The sequence below is a fragment of the Gordionus sp. m RMFG-2023 genome, chromosome 3 (genome assembly GCF_954871325.1).
Source record: "Gordionus sp. m RMFG-2023 chromosome 3, tfGorSpeb1-WG-v2, whole genome shotgun sequence".
Taxonomy (NCBI): Eukaryota; Metazoa; Nematomorpha; class Gordioida; order Chordodea; family Parachordodidae; genus Gordionus; species Gordionus sp. m RMFG-2023.
In genome coordinates this window covers 46,484,970-46,511,328 of record NC_088777.1, presented here as the reverse complement: position 1 = coordinate 46,511,328, position 26,359 = coordinate 46,484,970, and the positions used below count along the sequence as shown (strand labels likewise).

The 26,359-nt window shown below is 26.2% G+C and overlaps 2 protein-coding genes across 2 annotated transcripts; both read left to right on the top strand.

The window, feature by feature from the left end:
- The first annotated feature begins 539 nt into the window (after positions 1-539).
- Positions 540-5,192, top strand: LOC135927046 (atypical protein kinase C-like). Its single transcript, XM_065462983.1, has 13 exons — positions 540-552; positions 894-1,100; positions 1,146-1,263; positions 1,702-1,766; positions 2,026-2,180; positions 2,270-2,376; positions 2,642-2,778; positions 2,994-3,079; positions 4,305-4,392; positions 4,546-4,650; positions 4,773-4,840; positions 4,897-4,986; positions 5,088-5,192. The coding sequence occupies exons 1-13, from the start codon at positions 540-542 to the stop codon at positions 5,190-5,192; spliced, it is 1,344 nt and encodes a 447-aa protein (XP_065319055.1).
- Positions 5,193-10,186: 4,994 nt separating this feature from the next.
- LOC135926342 (alpha-glucosidase-like) lies at positions 10,187-26,165 on the top strand. Its single transcript, XM_065462184.1, has 13 exons — positions 10,187-10,444; positions 13,006-13,185; positions 13,339-13,496; positions 14,277-14,402; positions 14,988-15,116; positions 15,563-15,678; positions 18,156-18,340; positions 18,454-18,530; positions 19,517-19,604; positions 21,717-21,817; positions 22,401-22,535; positions 23,827-23,981; positions 25,783-26,165. The coding sequence occupies exons 1-13, from the start codon at positions 10,210-10,212 to the stop codon at positions 26,108-26,110; spliced, it is 2,013 nt and encodes a 670-aa protein (XP_065318256.1). The 5' UTR covers positions 10,187-10,209; the 3' UTR covers positions 26,111-26,165.
- Positions 26,166-26,359: the final 194 nt, after the last annotated feature.

Genomic DNA, 26,359 nt, shown 5'->3' with positions numbered 1-26,359 from the left:
GTCCTTTTTTCCATTAAAAAAATCTTTCAAGAAAATCTGTGTTAATAGAGGGAGGATGAGGCTCAATAATATTTAATAAGGGTTTGGGTATTGTTATATGATAACTTTGCGCGTATATATTTGAAGAAAAATATTCGTTATAACGGATTTGTAAAAATATGGCTAAATTATATTCGCTTCAAGTATTCGAAGTTTAAATTTCGAGGAAATAAATTAGAGATGATTTAGTTAGAGATATGTTTTCGAGATAAATGTTTAACAAAAGAATTTCGTTCAATTGGTTTGGACGATATTACGTTCATTTTAAAATTCCTTCTCAATAAACACAACATGTATTTATAAATTTTTAGCTATAAAGTATCTCGCTATAAAGTATCTCGCTATAAAAGATTAGCTCAATTGACATGATACGAGAAATCGAGTATCTTTTTATTTATCTCAATACTACAAAAAATATGCTGAAATTTAATTATTTGCAGTTTTGTTAGAACCGAATCCTGAAAGGGTTTCTAGAAATTGTAAGATAGGTTCAGATTGCTATGGTTCATATAGGTTTTATGAAATAATTTATGGTTCTGGTTCTTCCAGTTTCTCGGGTTGCAGGTTCCAATATCTTATTTTGGTTTATGAATAATTTTATTAAGTCATAAGAGGTTTCAACAAACAAATTTTAGCAATATTTTGTTTAAACAATCAGTATATCTTTCAATAATCAATATCATTTAAGTATAGGCAAATATTCGTCTTATATCATTTATATAAAATTAATTTGTGAAATCTAACATGGAAAATATTATGATGAAACTTTTATTTGGTGATAAAAAAAAATGTGAAAAGCAACCTTTAAAAAAAGGTTATATATATTATAGACATATTTAATTTAATTTTATTAGTTAAACAAAAGAGAAAAATTAGACAGTTCTTTGAAAAATTGGTAAAGAAAAAATCTATTGATCTGAAAGGAGCAGGAGAAACGAATGTTAATGATGACATTAGCAATATCAATGCGATGATAGTTCCAGACACAAATCTTAAAGATGCCAATTTGTTAAGGGGTTGCCTCAAACACAAAGAGAAATCTCCAGCGGCTCATAAAGAGGGTAAAATAAATATTATAGATATGCTTATAATTTGTATCATATTAGACAAACAAAAATGGGTGAAACTTAATAACAATAAGAAAGATACCTTTCCCGATATTAGCATGGGGGATGACGATAAGAGCGGACAACGCCAATATAGATTAAAACCTTTGGATTTCAAGTAAATTAGATGGATTTAGTTGTTTTTAAGGTTAGCAAATAAAGCGATTGAAGAATGAATTTAAAAAACTATTATTCCATTCTTGGAATTTTTGAAAATTAAATAATTTAAAATATTTTGAAAAGTGCAAATATGAATTAAGTCTAACAAAACGAATTATAACGAATAATTGGATCGAATCCTTATCATTATGTATTCAATCGAATTCTCAAAAATATTATATTTTTATTTGAGATCTTAAAATACGAATCGCATATCGTATAACAAATAATTTCTTTTTGGCATAATGTCTAATTAATCCAATAGTTGTGCAAAGTAAAAGGAAGAAAGATAAATTAAGAGAGAAAAAATAAAAGATGTCTAGTTAGAATTTAAAATATAATATATTTTTTTTGTAGAAATTAATGGTAATTTTTAAACAAAATATTCAAAATATAGTGAATTAGGTCTTTGTGCTAATCGAGAATCCAAAATGAACATATGCGACTGGACAAATTATAAAGGTAATCAAATTTCCCTAGAATATTAGACTAGTTAACACATCTTTTTTCTCCCTAAGTTTAATTGAATTTATAAAATCTTAATTTTTCATAACCTTTTTGCCCATCATATTTTGCAAATTATTAAAATTTACGCATAGAAATCTTCATTTTTTTTATCCAGGGAAGAAAGGGGTATAAATTTATATACCATTTTATTTCTCCAATATATTTTTCTTCTAGGTTTTTTTTAATTTATACACGGAATTATTTATTAATAAAGTTCTAATAAGACCGAAGCCCAAATTGTCCGAATTTAAATGTCACGGTGTCGCAGGAAGTGGAGAATTTGGGATGGAATTTAAAGTCAAGCTAAGGAATTCCACCCAAGAATATGCTTTGAAGTTTCTCAACAGACGATATTTCAATAGATATGAGGTTTATATTTATTTATCTTTTAATTTAATGTGATTGCATTATAGGCTATTTTTCCATTTTGGATTATAAATCATATATTTTATATATAGAATATCGCTTCCGTCCGGTGTATTCGATCAGAAATAAATGTTCTTAAAACTAACAAGAACCATCCTTTCCTGGTTGGACTTTATGCATTTTATCAAACTCCGCGCAAGTTTTTATTATTTATCACCGATTTAATGAGGAAGTATGTAAATATAAAAGTTTTAGCTAGGAGCATGACTGCAAATATTTTTTAAAAAATGAGGATTCTATATATCAATTGATTATTCCTCATGCTAGTCATTTTTTTAAAGACTCTTTGTTTGCAAATTTCATAAGAGAAAATTTTATCGCCTATCTTTTAATGATAAGAGCGTTTTAAATAAGCTAACTTTCAAAAAAATTATTTTAAAATCTCATATTATTTTATTTCGTAGCTATATAATAGTGAGAGACTTCACTTCTGGGGGTGATCTTAGATCCCTTTTAAAAAGATACGGAAGACTCCTTGAAGATCACGCTATATTTTATTCTGCACAAATCGTGATTGCCATAAGATATTTGCACGACAACGGTTTTTAGAAAATTTTTTTTTAAATGACATGTTCTTGTATCTATTATATATTATTGTTAATTTTAACAAAGTATAATTTTTAAGTAACTTTTATATACCAACTGCAACAGTTAGCTTTTTGATAAAGTAATTTCTATCTTTAGCTAATTTCTACTCAATCATTTAATAAAAACTTTTTAGAAATTCAAATACAAAGTTTATTTTTATCTTTTAAGGGATAATTCATCGTGACATCAAACCAGAAAGTATACTTTTAGACCGAAAAGGCCATGTGAAACTAGGCAACTTTGTATATTGCAAGGTATGTAAAATAATTATTTTTGAAAAGATTTGATAATAGACATTTGTGCCAGCGGTACGTTCCTTTTAACAGCCGTCATTTTGGGTGACATAAATTGTTACACTGACTTAAAATTTTTATAATATACAATTTTTAATTTTTTTTTTAATTTTAAAAATTTTAATAGGCATACAAATATAAAAGTAATGATACAGAATACTTATCCAATATATACAATATTTTATTAAGAAAAGCTAAATATAGCTAGAAATAAAATATATACAACAGATATATGAGCATATCATTAGACCTTTATTGTAAAGATAACTAATTTTAAATTAAAATAATATTTTGTAATTTTAATCATTTTAAACGTATATGAGAGTATAGATATGTGCTATCAAGATTTAGCAATTCCAGTGTTTATTCTATTGTATTAATTTTTTCTGGTTATCTCGGATTCAAACTCAACCTCTACCATTTTATATTATTATAGCAGTTATTATCTCTCTTATTCTTTCGATTAGATTTTCAACCAAAGATTTTTTTAGTACTATCCACCTGTTACTAGATAATATAAACCATGAACTAAACATAAGTAGTCTTTATATTCACTATCTTATCTAACCCTTTTTCAACCAACAAAAGTATTTATCAGAATTTATTGAAATTGTTTTATAATTTCGTTTTAAATATAAAATTCCCAAAGAATTTTCTTACAAATGATTTTTATTTTCATGATATACGATAATAATATCGAAATCATTTTTAAATTTATGAAATGCCTATGCCGACATTATCCATTTTAAAAATATGCAAATAAATGGTATATCCTTTGTAGTTTTCGATCTTTGATTGTATGAAGGTTAGCTGGCGCATGGCTGGATATGATAATAATTTTATTTAATTCAGAATTTAAAATTGGTACAAAATACTTGGATCCACGAAACAAAATATATATGTAGAAACCAAAATATGAAAACTTCTTTTTAAATTATTAGAATATTATAAACATTTTGTCGTTCCTTAAAAAAGAATTTGAAAATGAAACCGTACTATTTAATTTAATCCAAAGAAATATCGATAAGCTTTTATTATTTCAACAAATTATCAGTTCTAGTTCTCTTAATTTAATAATTCTTATTAAATCTTGTGTAAAAATTATATTAAATGCTGCGAAAAAATTCGTACTTTGTTGAGCCGAGCTATTACTGATTTTTGTATCTATCATAATTACTTAAATTAGGAGGGCATAGCAAAAGATGAAATGGTTAAAGGATTCTGTGGGACAAATACTTACATGGCGCCCGAGATTATGCGTAATGAATACTATGGTAAGCATGTTATTTATTTATGTATATCTATCTCGAATATGGAATATTATTTTTTTTTAATATTTTTTAAACTTAACTTTAAAAACTTTAATAAACCAAATATTTATTCTTAGATAAAAATATTCTTTAAAAATTTTATATTATTTATGAAAGATTTTAGCGTAGACTGGTACTCTTTCGGAGTTGTTCTCTATGAACTACTAATTGGCCCTGTCGATTTACTAGGGTCTGATGAAGCAACTTCTCGCTACTACCAGGGTTCAATAAATTACACTTTTAATGTTTCTTTGAATTTTGTTTTTTTAATAAATAGTCATTTTTAAAATTTTACTTATAATTAAATAACATGTAATCATGTTTAATTTTTTTGTTTAATTCAGCAATACTTTCAGGTCCATGGCGTGTTTCAGTCGAAGCCACCTCTATATTGAATGGATTCCTCAATATGGTTTGATAAAATAATTAATGCATTTAAAATATCAATTTTATATATTATGATCACAGAATCCTGAGGAAAGACTAGGAAGCAATCTAGAAAATGGTTTTAATGATATTTCCTCCCATTCATTTTTCGCCTCAATTAATTGGGATAGGGTAAAATGTGTTTCATAATTCTAAAAAATATAAAAAATATATACGTAGTATTATCATATTTTTTAAATTAAATTTTTCTTCTCCTTCCATTTAAAAAAAAGGAATTATACCCACCTTACAAACCGAAGAGAAACATGAAATTTGGGGTTTTACGATATTTCTTCGATGCATTACTATATTTAGCATACATGAAAGACTTAATGTGATTATAATTATTATTATCAAATCTAATAAATAGTTGAAAAAATAATATTGAAAATAATTTACTTTGATATGCTTTATAATCCCAAAGCAATTTTTAGGTTATATTTTTTAAATGCTGCTTAAATTTGTTTAGATTTAAGAACAACTTAAGTTAAAATTCTTGAAATTAAAATTAAAATACGATTATCAATTTGTGGCAAATTATTGAAAAGTATTGTTTATTGAAAAATTTGTCTTGTAGATGTTCCAACCTATGACAGTTTCGTCCCAATGCTAATATTTTATTTTATTGTTGCTTATGTAATTTTAGCGTACTTTAATAAGTTTTAAACAAAGTGCTTTAAACTTTATATAAATCAGGGAATGAATCAAAATTTTATATCTGCTTCTTTATTATATAAAGAAATAAGATAAGTTAGAAAGTCTTGCAATTTTCTCCAAAAGCAAATGTATAAATGCGGACAAGGGTATAAATATAAAAAAAATAATTTGATTTTATATTGATAGAATAAAAACACCAACAGGGATAAAACTAAATAAGTACAAGATTTAAAGCTGAAAAACAATAAATTTTGAAAAGCTCTATAATTAAATTTATATAGTGAATTTTCTTATAAAAAAAAATCATCAATTATAAAGTAAATTTTAAAAAAAAAAATTTTTATTTGAAACTTTTATTTACTTTAAAAAAATATATGGCTTATCAGCAATTTCACCATCACAACTGATCCTTAGAGGTTGGCTCTTAACCAATGGAAGTCAAACGCTCCAATTATTTCCTTGTTTTTATCTTCCATACACAAGATAGGGATTCACCCTTATGCCAGCATTTCATTTAACTTCTTTTTATTGAAAGCCTCTTAAAGTGCTATTCTCTAGATCTCTACACAGATATCATCTCCCTAATAAATCAAATTATGGATTCTTCATCAACAATCTAAAATTTCAACTTTCGTTATAAATCGAAATTTCGAGACCTCGGCAATAATTTTCAGCCTTTAATTTTAGTTTGCATATTTTCACTATTTTGTATATCTATATTTACTTTCATTCGAGTAAAGTAAATAAAAAAATATTTTGACAAAGCTAAATGATTGGTTAAATAAAGATGCGAAATCTAAATTATTTAGATATTTTTATACGATTTTAGTGATGAATCAAACGAATCTAGTTTACAATAAAAAATCAAGGCTTTTACCGAAAAAAACGGCGTTTATTCAAAATAATGAGGGTTTTTACTAAAATATAAGCAAATATTCCCGCATTCTTAATTTTATCTATATATAAAATAACGAAAATAAAAATAATTAACTTACTTAGAGTTCGAGTTCATAACTACTGTTTAGGAACTGAGTTCACAACTCGAGTCAATTTGGGATAGATTATTTCGATCCAAGACTTGGCTCCGGTTGTAGACTTAACCGATAAATAAAACTAATATATACAGCCAAAAATTTCTAATTTGGGCATCATCATGACTAAGATTTTTGCCCATTTTATTATACTGCTTAGCTTTATAAAAACCTTTTACCAATGTGTTAAATACTTAGTTTAACAAAAAGTGAAATTATGTTCAACTTTTCAAATTATTTTTTTAATATTAATTCATCTAAATCATAAGTAAACTTGAATATGTATAAGAGACCTGCAGTAGTACCAATTGCCCAGCCCGGCTCAAATTTTTTAAAATTTCGGTCAATAAATGTAAATTTTTTCAACAGCTTTGATTTTTTAAAAAATTTTAAATAATACTCCATTATCTTTATATCCAAATTTGTCGTAAAAGGAGTGAACTTTCGACTCGTCGATGATAATCTAATTCCATTATTTCCTGATCCTCTTGTCTAATATAGTGTATTTTATTTAAGTAACAGTCATTTGCACTCCTCCTCTGGCAACATACGTAATTGCCTTAATTTAGCATAGAGAAAAAGAGTGATAGAATGATACTTATTATGCATTTTACCCTTTTAAGGTGTATATTACAGTTTAGATATTTAGTACTTTGTTGAATTCTACAGTTGATTGTGCTATTGTGTGACATTTTGCATTTGCATATTTGATGTGTATTTTCTAAATAATGCTTTTCAATATGATGCTGATCATAATTTAATTGAGCATACTGATTTGAGGCATCAAAATTGGGCTTTATTATTTTAGTAATAAATGATAGAATTGGAAGAATTTCCAGAATTGGTAGTTTTCACCGATATTAAATTAATGACTTAATAAATAGATTTTCTACCACTTCTCAATAAAAAAAAGAGAAAAAAAATAATTAATGAATGATTTGGATGTTAATAAAACGTGAAACAAAAATTTGAGTTAAAGGATTACCGGTTTACATATCTATTCGCCAACTGAATTCGACAATTAAAAATAACCTATCTTTTTTAGTAGCGATAACTAACTAATAGCGTGCTAAATTTTTTACAATTATTTATATATTTAGCGCTCTCCTTTTTTTGAATACTTAAAAGTTATAATGAATTTAAATACATAAAAAGTTAAATAGAATATAATTAATTATAATTTTTATGATATTTAATTTTGAAATTGTAATTTATATTTTCAATTTGTATTATAAACCTAAATCATCGTGTGTAAATTATTTAAAATGCCATCGCAAATGGTTATTGAAATCGATGTAAGTGAGTCAGACAATAATAATATTGATGAAGTGGAAGGTATTCTAGAATATAATGTTCTTGATAACAATAATACAAATTTCCCATTTCCAAAATTTGAAAAATATTTTCAAATTAATGTAAAAACTTAAAATGTAAAAAAAATATATCCTTAAATAAATCTAATAGCTATTATAACCTCAAAAATAGCCTAAAAGTAATTATCATTTTTAAATTCTAATAATATTTTTATTTTGTAAGTATGTTCATGCCAACAGTTTTAAAGGGATAGAAAAATATCTTAATAATTTTGGTATAGGGGAGACTACATCTAAAATAATCAATTCACAAACCATGATTAATAATATTGCCCATGCCAATATTTCTCAAAAACTGACTGATAAAGTCATTGTCGAATTTATAATTGTAAATATAACTTTTCTTTTTCAATAAGGGCAGCAGCTAAATTTTGTAAAAAAAAAGGCATTATTCTTTTTTTTGTAAAATATCCATGTATACATTTTAAAAAAAGATATGTCTAGCCATAAAAAACTCTGATTCATATTTTACTAATTTATTCTTTAGTTAAGAAATTTGATTTATTTTATTAATAATCTTTAACAACACAAAATTTTCAATAGGAAAGAATCAAGTAAAAAAAATTAAGTAAATTTTTAAAAAAAAAAGGATTTCTCTAAACGACTATTTTGATAAATATTTGGTTTATTTTCTCCTAATGGGATTAGTCTATTTTAAAAAAGTTTACGCCAAAGTCTTCATTTTATACATAGACCAATCGGGTGGGCATACCTCTTTTAATTACTCTAATCTATATTGAATTATTATTTTAATTAAGATAAATTCGACTATTAATTGTACTATTAATATGATACTTATAAAATGACGAACTTGATTATAACATAAAAATACTGTTTAGTATATTAAATTATTAGGAGCCATATAATCTTTTATTTCATAACCAATATTTCATAAAGGTTAAAAAACCATTAAGAAAACCATCAAAGAAACGAGGGATATTTTATTCTAAATTTTGGAGTATCGTTGCTGATGGCGATATCTTTAAATAATTTAATATGATACACTTTTTATTCTTTTGTTCTTTTTAAAATTAATTCAAATATCAAAAGTTTATAAAAAAATAATAAAGTTATCCTTACAATTTCTTTTTAATGTAATAGTAAATATAAAAAATCCGCTATTTTAGAAATAATACATCTGCTAAAATGAATCACTTTATCAAATAACATATATATTAAAAAAATGTAAACTACAGCACGCCACCCATTACTAAACCCAAGTGTTATGAGTGATTGAATACATGACCATATGATAAATGTGAACATTTTTCATTAACTCAAAACTAAATATTTAAACATTCCACTTATCTTGATTATCTATAAAATTTTGACTAAAATACCAATATCTTAAATGCGGCTTGTTCATATGAGGATGACGTTGAAATTATCTTTATTACGAAGTTTCCATAAGAAATGCTGCTTTTTCGTTTATAGGAGGAGGCCGTTTGACACTTCTCTCACGAAAAATAAAGATATGCGACCTTTTTATCCACAGGAGGACGCCGTTTTATTCGTCTCACGAATAAGAATAAAGAAAGCATATATTGTATTTTGAATTCCAGCAGACCTCTACATACTAATATAGGTTTTTGATGGTGCATTACTATTCATATAACCATCATTAAATGCATCTCATTAAAGGTTTGGACATCTATTAGCGAAATATCGAGGCTTAGGCAATATTTTTCTGGCCAAAATATTGAGTTAGCAGTTTTTAAAAATCGGCTCAAAATGAGCCGTTTAACAACACTATCATCGCCGCTCTATATATTAGTGGAAGCAGCCGTAAATCGATTTTCAATTATCGGAGTAATGTTTTTAACGAAAATATTTCTTATTTTGTCATTTTTATCTTATATAAGTGATTTAATATCTACTTGCCCAAACTTTTCCTCAATAGATTAGAGCCTAGCTGAACTCGAGAAATCCATCTCCGGTTATAGTTTCAAAAGTTTTTATATCTTTAGCTCAAAGAGATAAAATAATCATTTAAATTAGATTTATATGCAAGTTTTGCAGGAATATAAAAAAAATTGTCTATTCATGGTTCTACCAGGGCAAATTTACATATATCATATATGTGTACTAACTTATCTATATAATATCATTAAAAAAATAACATTTGTGTTTTTTTACATTAATAAATATAAATAACATTTTTTTAAAATATTTTACACGAATTTTGGAAATATGGCAATATTTTCGTTTTTTTAAATTTTCTAATAAAAATGAAAAGAATATCATCACAGATTGGCACCAGTGTTAATTCTACTGAGCTCTTACCATATGTTGGTATGAAAAAGGATGAGTTACTTTTATTTTGTAAAAGACCTTTTTGGGTCAGATCACGTATTGCATTGTTGGTAGCCCTTCTCTCAATATGGTTAATTATATTTTCAAATGCCACTACCAGTGAAGATGTTAAAAAGACATGTAATGTTGATAAATGGTGGAAACATTCAATAATGTATGAAGTATATCCAAGATCTTTTCAAGATAGCAATGGGGATGGAATCGGGGATTTGAAAGGTTTATATTTAAATAATATTATTATAAATAGTAACATTTTATTTACACATTAAAAACATTTTTTTATAGGAATTCTTAGTTTTTTTAAAGCCATTCTAATCCTGTATAAATAATAATTTTACATTTTTATTTTACATAAATTTCACAATTAATATAATATGGGTATCATTTATTGGCTATATATAATAAATTATAAAATGAAATAATAGTTTATTATATGATATATATTTTTCCTGAGGCAATGTAAATTATAGGTCCAACAATGGGCAAATTGTTTAACCCGACATAGCCCAATGTTTAAAAAATATTTTAGTGTTTAGTGGATAGTTTGGCTCGTTAATTTTTAATTTCTATGTATTTTTAATTAAATAAAATATGCTATATAATGAAATAAAAAAAATGATTTTTTAATAAAATAGAAGTCTGTTCTGCTTATTTAGCCCGAAAAATATTTAAATTCACCCTCCCATCGCCCGCCCATTGTTTAAAATATTTTAGAAAGAATGCTCGGAGTGGGTGGGTCCACAAAATCTGTTAATGGTTGATGGCAAAGTTTCATCTTGTTGGACACGCTTTTGTAATGTTTTACTCCATTTTTTTGTCTCTTGGGATATCTAAACATCTCATAGATGCTAGATAGTTTGTTAAATGTAAAATTATTATCAGAATTAATAAAATTATACATAAAGCATCTAATTCCTAGAATTAGTTATATTATAAGCAGAATTATACGAAATATAGTATTAAAAAAAGTAAAAATAGGAATTACTAAGATTAATCTGTAGTGTGAACTTAAATTAAGCTAAATTTAACTTTACTTAGAAAACATGAAATATTTATTATATGCCTATTGGTATGCATGTTTTATATAATTATTTAAAGTATATAAATTCATAATGGTTATAAATTGATATGATTTTATATCCGCCATTTGATTATTTTTTTTTTTTTAATTATTATTATTTTAAATATAGAACACTTTATTTTTTAGTAAAGTTATGATAATGCATTATTATATAAATGCCATTTTTATTTATGTTTTATAATTTCAATATTTTCTCTTTTTTTTGATCATATTTGTAGTAGTAGTTATTTTTTAGAATAGTTTTCCTCTTCTAATTCTTAAAAATTAGTTATATTACAAGTACAAACAGAAATATCCGAATTATAGTATAAAAAAATTAATTTAAAAAAAAAGAAAAATAGAAATTACTAAAATTAGTTCTTCGAATAAACTTAATTCTCTACTAAGACTAAACTAAATTATTGTATCACTCAATTTTCACGATTAAATTGAGCATTTATGTTTCATATATATTATATCCAAATGTGTAAAATTCATACTGGCTATATAATTGATTTTTGTATCCGCCATTTTATTAATTTATTTTTATGAACTAGCTTTTACCAGTAATATATTTCTTATGTTAGGAAAAGTTTTGGTAATACATTATACCATTTGTTACTTTTTAATTTTATTATTTTGGTTTTTTTTTTGAACTTATATGTAGTATGTAGCAAGAATTATTTTTTTTGGGATAGTTATAAAACATACGTTAAATTCATCAAAATTTATGCTTTATTTCCCTAAATTATTTAGGAATAGTTATTATTATAAGACTAAGATATGATAAATTAAGAATATTTTGGCATCAAAAATCATACCGATTTAGGCAGATATCGTAGATGACGGATCAATTATCATTTAAGATTACGCATGGCATTCTTGGCAGGGCCATGATTATTTTATAAATTTTGTAATTTTGCTTATCCCTTCGTTGTAACATATGCGGTCAGAAGATTTATATACCTAGCCATTTTTTTAATGCATCTCATATGTTATTATTCTTTGCAATTGTCAAATACAAGGCCTTCAGATTTACAAACTCATCCATCCCTATTTTATTAATTGTATTTAATTTTGATAACCCTGCTCAATATTCGAATAGTTTGCTTCCATTTTTTTTTTCAGAAAAGTTTTTAATTTTATTTTCTGGAAATAAAATATAGAAATGTTTTATAAAAAAATAATTTAGAATTTACTACCAAGAATCTGAGTGTTAATCTGTAATATTTTTTATATGATGAAAGACCGAACACTAAGGTTGCTAGGTCAAAATTTTTAAATAGAAATTTGAAAACTGCAGGAAAATTTTTTTAAAGGCTAGAGTATCGAATGTAATGCTATTTCATTCTTACAATCGTAAAATATCGCCGAGCCCGAAAATGGTTATCTCTGTTTTGCTAATCTCTTGGGAAATTGTTTTTTCAATATTAAATTTTTTTTACCCCAGAACTATTTTAAAATATTAATAAACATTCCAATTTGAGTTTAATTAAATGAGTAAAAATATTATGTGATTTGCTATATTTATGAATTAACACAGGTATATAGTCATTTAAAATAATCAATAGATTTATATGAAAGAAGCACGTTTGGCAATTTTTAACTTTATTTAGGTTGTAGTATAGCCAAGTTTTAACTTAAATAGCACCTTTTTTTTAAAAAAAAAATATGTGAACTTAATTTAATTTTACATTTTGTGTTTACTTGCCAAAAGGTATAATATCGAGATTAGATTATTTCACCTACCTGGGAATCGACGCGATCTGGTTGACACCAGTCTACAAATCTCCCATGAAAGATTTTGGGTACGACATAGCCGATTTCGTGGATATCGATCCCTTGTTTGGCGACCTCCACGATTTTAAAGAGCTCGTGGCTGAAGCTCATAACAGAAGTTAGGCATTTTAATTCTATCGTCCATTTTGTGGTATAAAAATTGGGTATAATGAGAGAGGGGAGAATTTATATTCTCAATATAGGTTTTTTTTTCAAAAAATAAAAAAGATGGATTTATAGTTAAATATTTATTTTGAAAACGATTCTCCAGATATTAAGATAATAATGAATTTCGTTCCCAACCATACGAGCAGGGAGCACAATTGGTTTAACATGAGTTGCCAGGCGATAGATCCGTACAAGGATTACTACGTTTGGAAGAACGGAAAATTGATGAATGACGGAAAAATGGGCCCACCTAACAATTGGGTAATGCCTTGTTTCAATAGACCCTCCGCTTCGAATTGCCGTTTCCTTGCCTAAAATATAATAAATATTGCTGGCATAATTTTATATTACATATTTAGTTCCAAGAGTATACGCAGGTTGCCTCTGGCAGAGGGGAGGGGGATAATTAAAAATTTTTTTTAGAATTATTCTAGTAGTTATTTTAGATTATTTCTATTTCAGAAATTTATTAGGACTAGTGACTAAAAATTCTTGGCAATTCTAATACACAAATACTAATATAATTTAAATGATAAGATATTCAATGTATATAATAGTCGTATGAGACTCACTATATAATAAATGCACAAAAATATTATAAACTTGCAAAGTATTCTTGGAAAAAAATGTATGGTATATTAAAAGATGGGAAAAAGTAAAATGAAGCATATTATAAATTCATAATGTGAAATTTCAGGTGCATGTTTTAATCTGTCCAATATCGTTTCTTCAGCCTTTTTGGGTTTGAATAGGACTCGAATCTTTTTTTTAAAAAGGGTCAGATCGAAATTAAAAACTGATGTTAGAAAGAAAGAAAGAAAGAAAGAAAGAAAGAAAGAAAGAAAGAAAGAAAGAAAGAAAGAAAGAAAGAAAGAAAGAAAGAAAGAAAGAAAGAAAGAAAGAAAGAAAGAAAGAAAGAAAGAAAGAAAGAAAGAAAGAAAGAAAGAAAGAAAGAAAGAAAAATAAATAGTGATGGGCCTGTTTGAAAAAATATAATTGTAATTTAACCTTTATTTATATAATATCAAAAAAAATAAACAGCTTGGTCAATTCGGAGGTTCGGCTTGGACATGGAACTCTCAGAGGAACCAATTTTACTACCACGCCTTTTTGAAGGAACTACCAGATTTGAATTTCGAAAATCCTAAAGTTATAGAAGAAATGAAGGTATCAATTGATGCGATTTTGAACTTATCTCTACATGAGATTGATAATATTTATATCCATATTTCACGATTTCAAGAAGCGTTAAATAAAACATGAGAATTATTCTTCTAAAAGTCTTGCTTTCTTCCTCACATAGAACTTCCTAGTAGAAAGTGCTTTAGTTATAGATTTAAATATTTTTTTTTAAATTCAAACGAAAAAAAGTATTTAATTTGATTGGAGGTTCTGGTTTATAAATTTATCGCCATTACAGAGATTCCGGCTTTGAATTCTGCTTAAAGCAATGGGGAAAAAAAATATTATTTAATTTAATTAATAAAACCCTTTAAAATGAAACTCTCAACATTTTTGATCAATTTATATAAATTACCCTTTGAAAATTTTAAATAGGATCTTCCAGTCTTCTAGACATCTTAAAAATAGTTTCCGGTGTTACGGTTCTTAGATTTGTTCAGGTTTCGATTCCAACTTGGCAATAATTACACTTTCCTTATACCCACTTTAATACATAAAGCTCTTTGGAATCAAGAATTTTTTTAATAATATTTCGATTTCGTAATAATTCATTTTTATCATAAAAAAAAGAAAGTATTAAGATTCTGGCTCGATCTTGGTGTGGATGGCTTCAGGATAGATGCCGTTTCAAATTTGCACGAGGATCAAAGATTTTTGGACGAACTCATTAACGACGAAGGCTCTATATCGGCATCTAAGGTTCCTCCCCTTATCTTTCAATCTAAGGAGATGAGAGAGTGCAGTGAGGAGAAAAGGTTAAAGGGAGGGACGGACGTAAAACAAGAAATTCATGATCTTTCATCTTTTTTTTGCTGAAATGGTCATAGATTTAGCCAATACTTTGGGTGAAAGTTACTTTAGCTAAGAAAATAGAGTTACATATTTTTAGGTAAAATTAGCTATTTACATGATTCATGATATGGATACCTGCCTGACCCCAAAAAATTATTAGTATAATATTGATGCAAAAACATCAACCAAGACGCACATATATTATAGTAGCTTTGTCACATGGATTATTTATTAAACATATAGCTCTTAAAAAAGATCTGATAGTGTTATTTATATTCAATCCTTAAAATATATTATTTTTTTAATTAAGTATTTAGAACTAGCCTTATAGTAAATTATAATATTTGATCAAGGATGAATTCAATTACCTGAAGCATGTATACGTGCGGCATCAACCCAAAACGATAACCACGGTTACTGAGTTCGTAAATGTTATCAGGAGTTACGAAAAATGCCCCGACACTATTAAGTGAAATCAATAATTAAGATAATTTAGTTTATACCCTTGAAATTTTAATATTATTATTATCGCCAAAAAAATAGCCTCCTATTTTATATTAAATTTTAGTTCTACAAAATTTCATACGTTTTAATGATTAAGTTTTTTTTTTGATTAGTTAAAAGAAAATTTATATAATACAAATAAACTTTGTTAGATTTCAATATTTTTATTCAAAAATCAAAATTACTGACGGTTAATTAGAGATAAAATAAATAAATTTTATCATTTTTTCCCATGTTTTTGTTGATCTTTATAGTGAGAGTGCAATTTTTTTAATAGTCTTTTTTTTCAGCTATCTATATAAAGACTTAGTGTTGTTTAACGGCTTGTTTTGAGCCGATTTTTAAAAACGGCTAACTTAATATTTAATCTAGAAAAATATTACGGAAGCCTAATTTTTTTTGTAGAAGGAACAAAGATTTAGACATCTATTAGCAAAATCTAGAGGCTTAGACAATATTTTTCTAGCTAAAATATTGAGCTAGCCGTTTTTAAAAATCGGCTCAAAATAAGCCGTTTAACAACAATATAAAGGCTCATATAAAATTTAAAATAACTTTAAAAAAAATTTATGCATATTATTAACAAAAACCTACCCTAATTAATAACTTAAAATATCAATTAAAAGATTTGAACCAGATAACAGTTTCAATATAAGAGCTAATTACCTACCCACTTAGGCCTTGTCGCTTATGTCAAGAGTTAAAAAAAAATTTTTAAAGACCATTAACGATGGTCATTTATTAAAGTAATTGCATTGCTAGGTTCCATAAAGCAATGCAAGTAAGCCGATCTCTTATACGTGTTTTTTCTAGATTTAGTTTTTTTAAATTTTATTCAGTTGTTCGGTTTCTTATCATTAATATATATGTTGGTGTCAATGTGTTTTTTTCCCGCAATGTGTTATTTTTACAACTTTAAAGCATTTTTTGAGCTCACTTTTTAAAAAATTAAAAATCTGATTTTACCGGATATGCCGTCATGTTTGAAATACCTACCCTATGAATTTCAGACAATTTTTCCATGAACTTTTAAACCTAATATCATTTATTAAATTTTCCATATACTTTATATATAAATTAATGACTAATAAAGGAAATATTGTCTACAATTCATAAGATAGGTATTCCAAACATGATAGAATATTATTCCGGTAAAATCCAAGTTGTAAAAATAATACATTGCCGAAAAAAACACATAGACGCTAACATATATATGAGCTATATTTTTATAATCGTTAATTGTTTTTTTTACATGATCTTTGTTTTAAATTCTTTTTTTAAAAAAAAATAACATAAAAGATAAAATTTTGAATTTTATAATAAACTCTTATATATTTTTGATAAACTTTTTATCATTCATTTAGATGTTATAAGTAAAATGTTGAGAAAGAGAGGGAGTCTTTAGTCGGTGTTAGGTAAAGGAATATTGAGTAATTAAGAACAACCCTATAAGTTAAAAAAAAAGAAAAACCATTTAAAACTACATCAAAGTGCGGGCCCGAGACCAGCAGTAAAATCATATTTTCTAGTGGGGCCTGGCATGTGTTTTTAAATTTTTTTCTAATGGATTGGGTTTAGGTCTAAAATTATTAAATTTACATACATTTGCTAATTTAAAGAAATATTTCCACTTTTTTCTTCTAATAATAATAAATTTAAGTATTCTAAACAAAATGATTGGGTAAATACATTTAAATATTGTTCATTTTTATTAAATACAATGAATTAAATTTTTGGATATGGTCTTGGGCAGGGCTTGGGAATTTTTTTTATATACTAGATATGGGTCGGGTCTGAGCCTAAAAAAATTATTATTGCGGGCCTGGACGGTCTAGGGCAAAAATTAAGGCATAAGAAGGTCTCTGATTTATATACTATATTAAATATAAAGTGGACGTTAGACTTCATAATTGCTTGGTTTGATTTTAATCTTTTTTAAAAAATATTTTGCTGCCCAAAATTAAGGACCAAATCTCTGTTTGATAAGAAATATTCGATATTTAATATGAATGATTCGCATAAATTTAAATGATGATTAAAAATACTAGGTCATTTTTTGCGCTAGGCTTAATTTGAAATCTCTATGACAGACATACACTATATAGCAGAGAGCTGCAGGCTCAACCCTAAACCTAGCCCGTTAATATAATTAAATATAACCAGGCCGGGCCATATATTTTAAAACCAACTATTTTAAATGGTCATCATTTACTATAAATATAAAATATAAATATAATATATTTAAAAAAACCAGGGCCCGGCCTGAAAATATAAAACTCGGGCCGAGCCTTGAAAATGGTACCCCTGCAAGTCTCTGCTATATAGTATTTCGGTATTACAATATGTTTAGAAACTTCTAGTTTTTTTTTTTTATTTTTGGAAGAAAAGTTTAAAATCAGGTATATAAAATAAATAAAAAAATTCCTAATTTATTTATTAAAGAGCGATTATGATCGAAGACTACAATGAGGTGCAAAATTTGATGGATTACTATGATAAAAGTGGAGCCGATTTCCCTTATAACTTTGATTTCGTGGGCGCAGATGCTAAGCAACTCGGCGGGTTAGGGACCTTGAAACTGGTCGACACTTGGATGAAATATATGATCCCACCCAAAAAGTCTATAGGTATTACAAATACATATACCCCTGAAGAGTTTTATGAAAAGTTTCTTATATCTAATATATTTTTTCTCATTTTTTTTTGTATTAATCAACTCTCTTTTTTTTTTAAATAAAAGAAAATGATCATAAATCTAACCATAGTGTTGAATCTAGTCATATTATCGATTATAGCAAACGTTGGCCTAACTGGGTGGTAAGTAAAAAAAATTATTACTCTTTATCCAAATCCCAAGAAATAATTATAAGGCTTGCATATTTTAGACTTTATCCTATCCAAACACGTAAACTATCTTTGTAACTATTTTTTTAAAAAAAATACTATAAAGGAAATTGATACATAGTTTAAAAAATATCATTATTAAAATGGCTGTTCGTATATTAGGAACCCTAGTGGAATTTAAATGTGTCACTTGCCCTTATATTTTATTCGCTATTTGTTTCCCTGATTTATAATTCGAATCTTGACTTTACGTCATTACTAAGGCAAGCACCATTTTTCTTCTTTGTTTCACTTCCTAAATTATCTTAAAGCTATGATAATATATAAATTAATAATTGTATTTTATTGTACCAAATGAATTATCTTCAAAATATATTTTCCTTAATCGAATAGTTATAATTAACATTTAACCAAATTTTTTTAACTGAGAGCGCCTGCCTAGTAAAACCTGTCTAATTTTAAACACAAATAATTTGTTATGATGTGGATTACTTTAAATTACGTCATATACATACACATATATATATATTAGCGTGAATGTGTTGTTTCCAGCAGCGTGTCATTGTTTCAACTATAAATCATTTTTTTGAGCGTGTTTTTTTTAAATTTAATAATCGGATTTTACAGGAAATGTATCCCAGCACGTTTAGAATACCTATCTTACTAATTTTTAGATAATTTTGCAGTTAAACTTTGAGTCACTTATAATTTATACAAAAAAATCTATGAAAAAACTAATTTTAATTATATTAAGTTCAAAAGTTCAATTTGTCTGATATTTATAGGGTAGGTATTTCGAACATAATAGAATATACTTTCCTGGTAAAATCAAATTTTTAAATTTAAAAAAAAAGGCTCAAAAAATGATCTAAAGTTGACAAAATAACACATCGGAATAAACGCTAACATATACTACAAATATTACACAATTTTATTTATTTCCGCAAATATTTTAACAGACAAGTAATCACGATCGCCATCGATTTGCGACCAGATCTGGTGAGAATATGACGGACGCGTTTCACATGCTCATACTTTTATTACCTGGTAAAAGAAAATTATCGTTAAATGCAAACATTTAAATTATAAACCAGGGTTAAGATCCACATACCCAACTTTGAATTGGGTCAAACCATTAATTTTATCAGTAACAGGCCGAAGAATAATTTTTTGAATCCGTCCCTAAAAATGATTAAATTTAAAAAACCGGAAATAAGTTGGTTTTAATGAATTTTTTTTTGCGACCCTCAGGATAGCATTATGTAAAGGTAAATAATGTTTCGGTCAACCACTTTTTAGAAAAACGAATTTTTGCCCAGCTGTAAATATTATAAGAACTAGGAATCTTAGCCAAGATGAGAAGTTGAGTATTCTGTTTTTTTTACCTGCTCCAAGCTTTATTGTAGCTTAAGCATTCCAAAAATCAGTTGAATAAATTTTTGTTGTTCAACAATTGATAAGAGGTACATTCCATAAGGGGGTTGCTAATACTGACTAATAATTTTTTTATTGCTTTCATTCTGATTAACACAAAAAAAAGGAGTTGTTGTCCTTATATTATTATCATTTTATACTTTTTTCTAAGTTTAATTTTTAGAAAAATTTATATTGTATATTAATTTGACTAGATTAGAATCTCTAAGAATGACTTATTTAAGTAAAATCAATTTCTAAAGAAATGTGGACCCTAAAATTTGTTTTGGAATGAGCTTCTCCTGCTAATATTATTTTTGGGCTTACATAGAACACATTCTTCGCTAACTTTGTTCATTCTTGATGCTTCAATTATCTTTAAAAAAAATGATCATCCATCTTTTGTTATTTTCTAATGATTTTGATATACATTTGTTAAAGCCATTAATGATGTTAAACGGCTTTTGGAGTCATATCCAGAAAAATGTTACGCAAGCTTGAGGACTTCTCATAGATGGCAAAAAGGTTTGGACATCTATTAGCAAAATCTCGATGCCCAAGCAATAATTTTCTGACTAAAATATTGAGTTAGCCGTTTTTTAAAATAGGGTCAAATAGAGCCATTTAGCAATATCAGTTATCATCATAGTTAGTCCGCTGTATTTATATATACGATAATGTAATCCTCTTCAATTTCATAATCACGATTCTTCTACTTAGAAGTGATCTCCGTAATATGTTACAATTTATAAAATAAAGTAAGGCCGTTGAAACATATCAAAAAATATTTTCTATCTGAAGTTTTGAAACTAAATTTTTAAGTTAATTATAAAATTGAATAAATATTAGGATAAAATTTGAATAAACATTATAATAAAAATTAATAAATTACATATATATTAATCGACAATTGATAAAAAATTATTCCTTAAATAATATTTTATATTATTAAATAAATTAATGTATCATCCGTATATTATAACACTAATAATTATATATTTTAAAATTATAATTTAAATTAGAGAATATAATATGAAATGAGAAAAGGAATAATTAGAAAATACTCAAAGAAAATATATTTAGCTATGATAGCTCAAAGCTTCATTTCAAAATGGGTCAAAAATACATGCCTTAAGCTACTAGTTTACATGTAAAATTTGCAAAATGTATTTTGGTGCAGTAGCTCGAAGCTACATTTTAAAATGCCTCGAAAAAATACATAAAGTTATTCCAAAAGATACAGGCATTACGCCACAAGCTTACCTAAGCGCGGTAGCTTTTGCAAAATGTCTTTCTTGTTTTTCGCTATTGTCCAACTCTGATTCTAGAGAGTAGTGTTGTTAAACGGCTCATTTTGAGTCAATTTTTTAAAACGGGTAACTCAATGTTTTAGCCAGAAAAATATTGCCTAAGCCTCGAGATTTCGATAATATATGTTTAAACCTTTGTTCCTTCTATGAGCAAAATCTTCAGGCCTGCGTAATATTTTTTCTGGATGAAATTTTGATTTAGCCGTTTTTAAAAATTGGCTCAAAATGAGCCGTTTAACAACACTGCTAGAGCGGTTCGAAATATATTATTGGGTATGGAGATTTGACTGGCATGAACTTTATAATTTAAATAGTTTCTGCTATCTTGAGGACCTTTATGCTCTTATGAATGAATATATAAATGGTAGACTGACTCAATTTTTTTTTAGCCATAGCAATTAATTAAAAAAAATTTAAATGATAAATTAAACGTCAGGTACTCCGACAATTTATTATGGAGGGGAGTTGGGAATGACAGATATCGACGTGCCTTCTTTCTCTCAAACTCAAGATTCTTTTGCTTTAAATATGGGACTGGTAAAATAACGATTTACCAAATAATAAATATATATTATTAATCGAGTAAACTGATATACGATTAATATTTTAACCCCAATATGATGTCCAGAATTAAGATAATTTAATTACAGGAAGATTAAAATTCCTCAGCTCACTATTTTAATATAGTTAAAATAATCATAAAAAAAATTAAATAAGTAATAATAATAATATTATTGCACAAATATAAGGGTAATTATTTTTAATATAAATATATTGAAGGATTTAAACTATCTATTATGAGATAATGGGAAATACAACTATTAAATGGATATTCCTTTATTATTGAATATATCTAATAATTTAATTTTTATAAGTTATTTGTATTATAAGTAAATGAATCTCGCTCCAATTAATGGAGAATATATCAAAAAAATTTACATAATCATTTGCAGTTTACCTAAACATTTGTAGTTCAAACCGCAAATTATAAAATTAAAAAAATATTTTTAAAGATAAAATAAAGGAAAACAAGGTATGACGCTTCTCTACTTGAAGACTTATTTTTATTATAGTACCCATTTATGAAATATTTTATAATATCCAATCATATATTGCGAAGGAAAGATACAAATTATATACTAGAGATCCAGAAAGAGCTCCCATGCAATGGGATTCATCGCCGAACGCAGGTTTTACCACATCTAACTCCCCATGGTTACCCGTTAACCCAGATTACGTCGTAAAAAACTTCCAAGTAAAATGTTTATTTTTTATATTTGTTGTGATTAAATTAAGAATAATTAAGTGTTTATTAAATGTGTCCATTACACCAATTTCGATTTAAGAAAAAAAATTCTGGAAGGGAAGGAAAGTGAATGTCTATCTTAATATAATAGTTTTAAAGTAATTGTTGGAAAAAAGAAAATAAATTTTTTTTTAAATTATAAATACAATAATTATTATAAAAAATTTATTACGACATATTATATATATCAGGTTGAATCTTTGTCATCACTCTAAAAAGTCTAATTTTATATATCTTTTTTCCTCGATGTATTTCTTTCGATTTGATCTACACTCTTCTTCTATTATATTTCTACTTCTATAAGATACAGGATATAGATTAGCAGATGATCAAGAAAGACGGGTAAATCAAAAATTTCTTTATTTGTTAACAATCGCACCCGGTATTTGCTTTTTTATGAGGTATAAATCAAAAATTTACCTTTATTTTGATAAGTGATGATTCTGAAAGTTTCCATTATTATGATAAAATATATAATGAAGTATATATCTAGTATCTTTTAAAATGAATAGATATTTGCAACATATTTGCGAATAATATACTATTTTTTTTAGATATCATTTTCTTAATATCTCAAAAAGTTTTCTTTATATACACAATAAAAAAAAATCTTTTTCACATTTGTAATTTATGATCCGAAAATTTTAATCTTATATATGTTTTGTAGGGCAATAATAAATCGAACATAAGGTATGCAAAACTCTAACCTAGCAAGATTAAGATTTGTCATTACAAATATAAATGTATAAAAATATAGTTGAAATTTTTTTTATTGAGCATATAAAGACAACTTTTTGAAATATTATAAAATGGATATCTTAAAAGTAGTGTATTTACACATATATTCCTATCATGTTCATATTTAAGTTATAAAGTATATAATTTAACATATTTTATCAAAATAAAAGAAAATATTTAGATATAATCAAGTGTTGTTAAACAGCTCGTTTTGAGCCGATTTTTATAAATGGTTACTCAATATTCCATCTAGAAAAATATTACGCAAGCCTGAAGATTTTGTTCATAGAAGGAACAAAGAGGAACAAAGGTCCAAACGTATATCATCGAAATCTCGCTAAAATGTTGAGTTAGCCGTTTTTATAAAATCGGCTCAAAACGAACTTTTTAACAACACTTCTCTCGTCAAATAAAGGAGAAATTTCTGATTTACCCGTCATTGATAGACTGCATGCTAGTAGAGTAAAGTGATAATAACAAAAAGTGACATTTTATTATATAGACCGAGAAAGATGATAAGATGTCACATCTCAACATATTTCGGGCCCTGGTCAAGTTGAGAAGAGAAAAGGAATTCAGAGATATCAATATTGGTTATGGTGCTGTCAATAAAAATATTTTCTCATTTGTTCGAAAAAATGCGGAAGGCACTAAAGGGTTAATAACTCATTATAAAAAAACATATATATTTATATATTTTTTTTATCTTAAAAAACAATTATTATGTTTTAAGAGTGAGTTTAGGAATTTACAAATTTATTTATAAATATAAAGTGGCGTTTGTTTTTGACGCTGTTACGGTTTAAGAGGGAAACGCATGCGCAGTAGGGTTAGTATCAGAGTGTCGAAGTGAACCTCGAAATCCAATTTAATGTGTCTGAATCGAACTTTTTTTTAAAAAAAAATTTAAAGGAGCCAACCGAACCATTTGAAACCTTTATGATCATATAATCCAGAACGGGTTCATGTAGTTATGTTATGAATATTAATTAATGTAATTTAAAAAATCTCTTTCAGTCTTTCCTCTTTAGCATATATATATATCTAGGCGTTATTTTCTTTAAATATATTTTTATAATTTGATTTTTTTTGTAACTATTATGAATATTATTAGGTAAATGTGATCTACTTTAAATTATATTACTAATAATTTATCATTATAAAAATAAAAAGTACAACTTAATAATACATTTGCTAATTTTCTAATTTCTTCCATAAAATCAAGGGAGATAAAAGCTAAAAAAATTATTCATTCTGTGAGTGTCTATATCTTGATCCTCGATATAAAATATTTTTGTTAGATGACAAAACAAGATGACTAGAAAACATTTTATTCAAACTTTACATGTAATTGAGGCACGTTGATGGTATAATAATATATATACTAAACTTACCATTAGTGTAGTCTAAATAATTTACCCCAACACAATGAAAAATGTCAAAAGTCAAAATAGCCATACAATACAAAAAAATCCTTTAAAGACGTCGAAGGGAATAAAAACATCAATATTTTTGCGGAAAGGAAGAAAATTAGAACAACCCTAGGTCTATCTATTAGCAATAATAGCCGTATCTATCCCAGCTATACAGATTTAGGTTGAAAGAACATTTTGAAGATTGAATTATATTCTTGTATCACAGAGAACGAGATTGGACAAAGATATATTTGATAATTTTATATACATATAAGATTTTGGGTTAGTTTAAAAGAGTGTTTTATTTTTCTTATTCCTTTATATTCCCATAAAATAAGATTAAAATTATTAATTGAACCTCTATGAACCTTTATTTAGAGGTTTATGAACTTGAACCGAACCTAAACCTTTGTATAAAAAAATTTCCTGGAACCTGAATCGAATCGAATATATATCAAAAGGTTTGACACTCTGGTTAGCATATATTTTTTATAACATATTATATAGCAACTTCTATATTTTATTTTTTTTTATAAGTTTGCTTCAAAAGCACAAAGGACCATTTTAAAATTGTAAAAATTTATCTTGTAAATGTAAATTCCAGAGATCTCCAGAGGTGCCATTTGCACGTCCTGGCCACGATTTTTTTTAAATATATTTTTTCCGTCCGGCCTGGTAATTTTTTTAAAAAAAAATTAAACCCGGCCGGGTTATATTTAAAAAAATTAAAATACGGCTCAACCCGTGTAACCATGCCGGGATTAAGATTGGGTCTGCAGGTCTTTGGTAAATTCATCGCTTTAGATACATTGGGGAACATTTTAAAATTTTAACCAATTTTAAAAAAATCCAAATATTTTATTTAGCAGTTATATTAGAAATATTTTTATTTGAGTTTGAAAGATAAAGAATAAACTTTTTATTTTAGCATTGGAAAGATCATAAAATAATCCATGTTAATTTTTTTTTTACTCGAAAAATTTTTTAAAGGTTTAATTTGAGACAAATAAAATTTAATCATTTAAAAAATCAAAATTTTATAGATACTTTATTATTCTTAACTTGGGTCGGGAACCAGACTACTACCCACTAGAAGAACATTCAAAGGGGTTAACTCCAGCCAACGAACCTTTAAAAGTTTTGCTTACGACTCCCAGCTATCATCCTAATAGCGCTATTTCGATCGGAAATCAAATAAATTTATTTCATTCGAAAGAGATAGAATTGAATCAAGGTTTAATGGCAAACAGAAATCTGAGTGCTTCTCTAAACAATATTCATAATATGGCGGATGGTAACAAAGGCTTACGATTAGAATCGGGCCAGGGAATTGTTTTAGCTTGGGGTTCAGACCTTCCCGATTTATTGTGATGTAAAATATTATTAGCATTCAAAAATTTTGATATTATATTAATATTATTATTAGTATATTTTTTTAAAGAAATCAAAAACTATTTTTTTATAATGTTTTTTTTATATAAATTTTTTTCATATATTTATACAGTTGTTGTGCAGATTTAATTCTAAACATTTCCGTATTTAATTAATTTATTTTATTTGAAAATATAATTATTTGACTTGCAAAAATTTGTTAAAAAAAACATATTTATATACTCTCAA